Raw genomic sequence first — 8,792 nt, forward strand, 5'->3', positions numbered from 1 at the left:
AGTCCTATTGCCAATCCTGACAGTCTGGGGCCTGCCAGTCAAAGTCCAGGAGCCAGTTACAGAGGGTGGGGTGCAGACCTAGTGTGGACAGTTTGTGGGTGAGTTTGTGGGGGACAACTGTGTTGAAGGCGGAGCTGTAGTCAATGAAGAGTATCCTGATGTAAAAGGATACTCTCATGATGGCACTACTAATGACGTTTCTGGGGAAACGTGGGTAGGAGTCATCCTCGGCGGACTGTGGATATCTGTCCATCTTGCTTTGTAAAAGTTAATGTATTGTTTTATTTCATTTAACTTTTATAAGATGCAGTTCAAGAGAAAACATAATTCTCTTTTGAGGTAATTTAGTGCTAACACCTGATGTCAAGTACAGATGTACGGTAATTTAGTGCTAACACCTGATGTCAAGTACAGATGTACGGTGTTAGCACTAACTTATAACTGGGCAGTCCTTTTAAATATGTAGGTGTAAATCCTGCTCACATTTGCCACAGTGATGTGCATATTTGTTTATCAACAGCTCTCATCCATGATTGCTTGTATCTCCCCTGAGGACTAAACACACACTCTCTACACTCTGGCACTGAGACGCATGGTTTCTGGAGCAAATTAATTCCCAGCTGGAGAATGACTGTTATGAATGGGTTGGGTGAGAGAGAGATGGATGGGCTGCCCATTCTTCTGCACAGCCCTCTGCTCCCAGGAACAAAGATGCTGGGACTTGTCCTACTTTGTGGGAGGAAAAATGTGGCTTTGTACAGTAGCTCAGGGGACTCTCCACGTGGGGCTGGGAGGGCAGTCTGTTAACAGACATGGAGCAGAAAGACACCCGGAGGAAATCTACCAACAGGGAGAACGATGTAGAGCTGTGAAGCTGTGAATTTAGGTGTTTCACACTGAGTATGTCCCTTCTTAGATACAGGCTTCTTGTTTGAGAATTCCTGCTACATTGTGTTGACATTTGGTGTGTGCATGTGTGTGTGTGAGGTGTTAGCTCAGGCCAAGACAGTCCCATGACATTTGGTCTGAAAATCATAATGTTCAAAAAGTGTGTTTACTTGAGCACAAAATAAGCAAAACAAGTCTGATATAAGCCTCCGTCATTGTTTGACCTGTACCACTGGCCATCTCTAGTACAGTATTGGGTGTCATAATATGATTTGTACATGCATATTACTTTAAAATGCATTAGCAAAGTGCTGATTCACAGACACTGGTTGATTTATGTCATGAATAATGCAAGCAATAGCAGAGCACAGTTTAATTTATACATTGTGAATATTAGATAGAAATCATCGCATCATTGTTTTGGCGAAAAAACAATCACTTGATTTTATGAATTATGAATCCCTGTCAAATTTTATTTAAAGATGTAAACAAGTCTCTCTCTAATTAACCAAAAGACATGGCTTTGTTAGTTCCTGACAAGTCAGGATTTCTTAGTCTGCTGTGTGAGGTATACACACTGACAGGACATGAACACTCAGGAAGCCAAATCTCGTCATTTCAGTCTCATCACAGCTCTGGATTAGCTTCTCGAACATAGGAGATTTCACACATTCATACCTTTAGACATTCACACACTCCTACTGTCAAGCTGTGAATATAATGCACTGTAGCATAGTGTATGGCATAGAAGAAGTCATCACATGATCTCAGTCAGACAGTAGGTATTTCTTAAGTGAAATAATGGCACTAATGCACAACTTAGAACTTGATTGAACCTTAAATATAAATATAAAATGACTTATTGTAATCAAGCACCATGACTGTATTGTGTGACCTTCTCTCCTCCTTCCACTTCCCCCATATTGCTTTCTCATATCTGCTCATATCATTCACACACATCTGTACCTGATGTAATTATTTTTTAGGATGGATGGGTGGGTATTCAGATAGCACAGAAGATAGTGAATGACAAAATGACCAAAAGCCAAGGCTAAGATTGCAAGAAAAAAATAATATCATCTCCTCCCTTAGTTTATACAACAACTGCTGCTGCCTGAATCAATCTTAGTCCCCCTCTAGTCCATTTTACATGCTCCACAAGCTATGCATAGCCTCTGTATTGTCTTAACTGCTAAATCAGGGAGACAGAGAGATTCCCAGCATTTAAGAAATACTAAGTGCTCACAGTTTTCTTAAACTAGGTTAAAAAATACAATGACTGGTAAGCTCTACGCTCAGCTATTTTTCTTGCAGATGTCTAGCTTCCTGCCCTGCTGCACCTCCCTAACAAGGAGAGAGGAGTACTGTCTGTGGAGCTTATGTTCCAGACGGATGCCACCTGATTTCACTCATTATCCCTGCTCCTGAAATAGTCGGGCCTATTAAATCACTCTTAATCAAGACCATGGTTCATTAAATCAAGGGCACTTTAAAAAAGTCTGTGGGGAAAGGCTTCCAGGACCCCTTCATCATGGCTGAAGCTGACCATCACAACCACGGGAGAAGTCGTGATTAAAGCCTTGTAGTGTGACAGACACAGTGTGTGTGTGTGTTTGTGACCCCCCACAGTACTTAATTTTGCTTTTAACATTGATTGGAATATTTTAAATCATTAGGACATTACTTGGCATTTCATAAAACTCATCACCGGATTATGCTAATTTACTGCGTTTATTGTGTCAGTATCTACCCTGTCTGAAGACGTGCAGGCAGCCCTTGAGAAAACGTTTTTCACAAGTCTTGACTACAATGAGAAAAAAACAAAACCACAATAGGGCTGTACCACAAATGTACATATCACTAAAGCAGAACACAACGCAGGAAATGCAGAAAGAGAAAACTCATTATGCACAACTCAGCAATTTTTATATACTGAATCAGTGCCCTACTTACTTTTACAGACCTCTAAACCAATAATCTTCCACCTGACAAAAAAGTATTTGAACAACTCTGGAACTTAATGACAGGATGGTGTGAAAGACTGGGATCTTAAGAGACTTGATCTACTTCTAATCAACAATAGCATCCATCTTCATTCTTCCCTGGGGGGATTTGGAATATGGTAATTATGTAATAATGTTGTGCTTAATAGAGCAAATATCCAAAGGCCTTGTAGCATCACTTCCATTAATGCCAAGATGTCTTTTATACACAGTACAAGCACTCTGTAATTAGATTCACTGTAAACATGAATAACAAAGTAGGGAAACCACTACAGCAATTACACGCCAATCTATAATGTTGAAATGTTAGGAGTATGGATGGAACCAATCTCAAGGTCTGTCTTATGTACAACACCACAAAAATTATACTGACTAAAACAATGTTGCGTAGCTGTTTGTTTGATAAAGATGAGCAGCTGTGCTGACTCAGCTCATCTCACAACATCACCAGTCGCACCTTCACAGAGAGAGCAATGAGGCTGACACACACCTCTCTATTGCTTTTCTTCAATTGCATCAATCTTTTCCAACACGTGATACAGTGAGGTGATCCTTCCCCCACAAAAATGGAACAATATGCAGTTTGCACAAAATGGATGTTGATATTAATTTCATCCAAGTGTCTGTGATGTTTTAGAGACAAAAAAGCATGATTGGATCCTAGGATTGTACTTCTGCCAAGCAGCACTGGTCATGACAGAGCCCAATCAACCCCAGTCGGCCACAAGGACAGGAGCTGGCATCTTTAATGAAACCCAGCTCAGTCCAAGACATTTGATCCACCCAATATTGTATCATCATGTACAGACCACTGACATATATATATGATGGAGATAGCGTCACCATTTCCCTCCACTATGCAAAAAGGAAGCCAAAATATCATGAATATGGTGGCTACCATCTTGCTTTTTTGCAACCAGATTTGGCACAGTAGTGACTAGAAGTGGAGTGATAGCATTGGACCACCAATCAAAGTTGTCAAATCAACCAAAACACACTTATTTTTATATCATCAAATAACTTATTAAAACAAACTTAGCTGAGAAATGACTGCTTGTACAGTACACACATCAGTATGATCATATATACCAAAAACCACAGAAATGACCTCTGGGAAAAACGTATTTGATTTGTACTTTGTGTTTTTACTTTGGCTCATGTCCATCCATTAACAAGGAGGAGGTGGGATTTGTGACCTACTGTATGCTGCAACCAGCCACCAGGGGGCGATCGAGTCACAGTGGCTTCACTTCTTTTAGCTGTCAGCTTGTCCATCGTTTTTACAGTCGACAGTACAGACCCACAGCAATTATGTAAACAGCTTTTTCTGCTTAAGGAAACATTTTATCCTTCATAGATTACCAGCACCTATATGCATCAAGACACACTGAGTCACAGAAAAATGACAAGGTCAGCAAATAAGAAATACTGTGAAACGAGAGGTGAAGACAGGGTATCCTTATCTTGTTACCACACCCAGCTGCTTCCTGAGCTGTGACACTGACCAAGATGACAAATTTTGCAGGCTGACAATTGTGTAATAAAGACCTTACAAATGAATTTAGAGGAAGGAAATATGATAACTCTGATGAGCAGCTGACTGACACTGGCACCAGTGTTACTTCGATAGGTGTATACTGTATGAGCTTTCAGGCTCACAAATTTCAGTGATTTATGCCCCAAATTCAGAGGTCACACTGATGCTGCAAGTAAACATGTATCTTAAATAAAATGCATGCATGATATGAAACAATAGACTTTAGGGACTTTAGAAAATCTCTCCCCCTTCTTCTTTTGAAAGCATGCATCCTCTTCTAAAATCTTCTTTTTGTAAAATTCATCCCTTGCACAAACATCAAAAATTAAATGAAGTACACTATCAATTGTTTCTGAGAATATATTTTAACCTGAAAGAAGTCCATGTTCACCAATCACTGCCAGAAAAACTTTTACTAATTTGTCAGTGGTTGACACAATATAACAAACCCTGCCCATTCCACACACAAGCAGCACTGCACATCATCTTCAGTCTAACAAGGTGCTGGCTGTATTAGTCACACTTTCAGGTGACACTGATTTTATACGCACACAGTCACAAGCACACACACACTTCACTTCAAGGAGAAAGTGTTGTCCACATCAAGATAAATGCATCAGTTACGCAAGTGAGCGTCATGGCAAGAGATCCATTACCAGCAGATAGAGCATCTGCTTTGCATTCACTGGGCATTTGCTGCTAAATTAGCCCCATATAATGGCTGAGGAAGAGCAGTATCTTGTTACAGTTATGATCTACAACAAGGCACAGTGTAATGACTTGCATGCATGTGATGAGAAACATATAAAGTGTCAGATAACATCATGGGATGAAACACTGAAAACTGTGGCTGCTCTGCTTCATCTTTGATTCTACATCTCATAAGTACCACAACTAACTATAACAGTCTTTTACCTAACCCTCTACAAACAGACCTGGGTTTTTATCCAGGTGAGGACTTTCAACAGCATTTTCAACAAATACTGCTGCTTTAGAAATATATCATAAAATATTACATTCTGGTCCTTAATGCTCAGGACAGGAGTGGTCTTTTATTATGTAATCAACTGTCTGTGAGCTGAAGTATCTTTTTCAACCAGCAGAGAATATTATTAACTAGCAGAGGAGGGATTATTTTTTTGAAATATGACTTTTTTGTGTTCAATTGATCCCCATGTGATTACACCATACATCAAACATGCAGTGTAGGAAGCTATGTGGAGCGGTTATGTGCTGTATTTCTTCAGAATGAAAACAGCTGAGACATCATGTCATCCAGCTAGTGAGGTGCTTTGCACATCCTGCGCCTTCTAATCTCAAATTTTCCTGCCTGAGTTTGGTTTGTCTCTCCTCCTAGTGTAACATAAACTGTATCTTTAGTACTGTAGTCTGCTGTATAGAAAATTGACGTCAGGCATGTCGTCATGCGCGTATGCATGTTAAAAACGGAGTTTTTGCAGTGTCAGGGCTGCTGTGCTCAAACCGTAGCTACAGCTTTGTCGCCTGTTTACAGTTGCCATGCACCTGCACGTGCAGTAAGCGCGTTCCAGTAGCAGGTTTCTCACTGAAAGAAAACACTGTAAGATGTGCTGACTAGGAAGTACCGGATGTGAATTTGTAGTACCAAAGGTCACCCACTCCCGTCGGTTTACCCAAATTTAACCCAAAAGCCCATTCTGTGCTTTCAGGTAAATTTGAACCTCTACCTAACCCTCGTTTAGGTAAGAGGTCAAAATGAACACATCACAAACACCATGTGCGTGTCTGACAGTCTGATCGCAGCAGTCTGACATCTCTGTCCCCTTGGACTAACCGTGATCACCTCATCACCGTGTGTAAAATAATACCCTCGACATAAACTAGGCTACATGTAGAAGTGTTCCTTGTTCACAATAGCCCATTTGTTCCATCACAACTAACAGTTCGTTTTCATGCTAAATGAACAACAAGAGAAGGCTGCTGTCTTACCTGTAAATGCCCCTGGAACATATTGAGCACACAGTCAGTCGCGGATCTCTCCGTTAGTGGATCTTTAGATTTGTACCGGACTTGCAGCAGGTGATTGTCAGTCTGGAGGTGTCGACATCAGACGCTGTGCTGTAGCAAAGTTTTTGGCCCGGAGGCCCGCAGATGCTGACAAAGTGCTGCTGCACCTCTCCTCAGGTGCTGAGACATGCACTTGCTCATCCAGGATTTCTACGCGCGGTGCCACCGATGCGCGCCAGGCGCAACAAAAGTGCGACGTCGGACTTTTACCAGGTTCCTCTGACGCTGGAGCGTAACAGTTTTGGGTTATTTCAAAAGTACGTCTTGTAGTTCTTGTAGGGGAATAAACTCCACTTTTAGGACTTCATCCTGATCACACCGCTTTCTTCATATTTCTCCCTCTTTGTGTCTCTCAACTTGACGCTCTCTCCCTCCTCCTCTGTCGGTGATGGTTTAAATGTTTCGACGCTCCTCCAGTTTCATGCTCTTCTTATAGTGCGCTCCTCTCCCCTATTTGCCAAGTACTCCCTCTAAGCCAGCCCTCGGGTGCCTCCCCCAGTGCTGACGTCCTCCACCAGGAGGCACACAGGAGCAGCTCACTCACTTTAGAGCATGTTCAGAGAGGCAAAATTATTTAGTCATCAGTAATCATTAGTAAAAATAGTGAATAACTAGGGCCCAAAATGGATCATTGTAATCTATGAGACAAACAATTTCTAAATCAATTACATGACTTCTCATCAAATCCAATATGGCCAAGTTTTTGCAAAAAGAATTACAATCCACAGAATCAAAAGCTTTGGATAAAGCAATAAAAAGGGGCAGCACAGTCTAACTTTCTTTCCAAAGCCTGTGCAATATCATCAACAACCTCTGAGGCTGCTGCCACAGTGCTATGCTCTCCAGCCCTTAGGCATGAAAATCAGGATTATATGTTATTATTAGGCTCTGTGCTTCTGTGTATATTGTTCACCAGAAGTACACAAGCATAAATTTGGCAGGCTGTGTATCAATACATTTTCATTCTTTCACCTCACCCACATTTTATCAAAGAATAATGATAAAATCTGAAGTTCAAGGTGACATATGTATGTGCTGGCCTCTGATTCTATTTTTAGATTTCATTGAACTCTGTTTTCTTTCCCCTCAGCCATCAATCTCCTTATGGTGACAGATGGAGGGAGAACATAATTAACATTAAGACTGAGGGAATTACTTCTCCATACAAGAGACCAGACAGTTTTTGCTCTGTGACAGACAAATTATTTTAGTCAAATTTAAATGTTTTATCTGCCTCTGAATTATACCAGTTGACAAAAGGAAGAGCTGCTGAGTTTTCCTGAATGCTGAGCAGGAAATTGAGTGAAAACAAACATAACAAACATTGGTCATATAAGCATCAATTATATATTATGCTACACTGGCTCTGTTGTTGTAAATCAAGATTTTGAGGAGTGTTTGCCTGAGTGCTGGAGAATATTTTCGTTTCACTGGGTAAAAAGTCATCTATTGCATGAGGAATGCACAGAACCATCAAAGCAGCTGTAGTTTACTTAAACCACAACCACCTTCTGTTAATTTCAGCCTTCACTTCACTCAGTGGCATGGCCATGGTGGAAAATTATTGTTTTTCAGTGAATGTTTTGCTGAATGTTTCTGGCTTTGAAAACCTTTAATTATCTCCTCTCGAGGCATCGGAATTTCTAGCAGTTGTAATATTTATACACAGCATACTGTAACTCAGTCAAAACCATTAAAACACATTAGTTTGGAGCACTATTTACATAGATTCATACCAATTTTTCTCTTTTTTTAAAAGGCTTGAGCCACAGTGAAGATCTGTTGGGACCAGACTGAAATGTCTCAGCAAGCAGTAGATAGATTCCCATGAAAGTTTGTTCAGACATTGGTGACCCCATGATGCCACATAAATCAAATCAAATTTTATTTGTATAGCGCCAAATCACAACAAAAGTCATCTCAGGACACTTTACAAACTAAGGTCTAGACCTTACTGCTATCACTATTGTTACAGAGGGAAAACCCAACAAATGCCCCTTGAGCAAGCACTTGGCGACAGTGCAGAGGGAAAAACTCCCTTTAACAGAAGAAACCTCCGACAGACCCTGGCTCTTGGTGGGCGGCCTTCTGCCTCGACCGGTTGGGGTGAGTGGATAGAGGAGAGAGAAAAGAGGAAAAGCAACAAGACACAACAAACAATCAAACACTGGTCAGGTCGATGTGGCTGGTGATCAGAAACATAGAGCTCCAGGGCCAGGGCAACCTGCAGAAAAGTACAGGGAGAGAGAGAGGACACAAAGTTAGTGATGTGTAATGGTGGCATATAGAAGCATAGGGAGAGAGGAGAGGAGAGGAGA

General features: G+C 41.0%; 1 protein-coding gene across 4 annotated transcripts in view; it reads right to left on the bottom strand.

Annotated features, from left to right (window-relative positions):
- Positions 1-6,856, bottom strand: part of pex5la (peroxisomal biogenesis factor 5-like a) — a 78,566-nt gene extending 71,710 nt beyond the window's left edge. For all 4 annotated transcript variants that reach the window (XM_020596823.1, XM_020596821.1, XM_020596822.1 and 1 more), the window contains exon 1: positions 6,397-6,856. In XM_020596823.1, coding sequence (XP_020452479.1) covers positions 6,397-6,417 — 21 coding nt within the window. In that variant the 5' untranslated portion in view covers positions 6,418-6,856. The remainder of the gene's footprint in view (positions 1-6,396) is intronic.
- Positions 6,857-8,792: the final 1,936 nt, after the last annotated feature.

This window comes from Monopterus albus, unplaced genomic scaffold (assembly GCF_001952655.1).
Source record: "Monopterus albus unplaced genomic scaffold, M_albus_1.0 scaffold31.1, whole genome shotgun sequence".
NCBI lineage: Eukaryota > Metazoa > Chordata > Actinopteri > Synbranchiformes > Synbranchidae > Monopterus > Monopterus albus.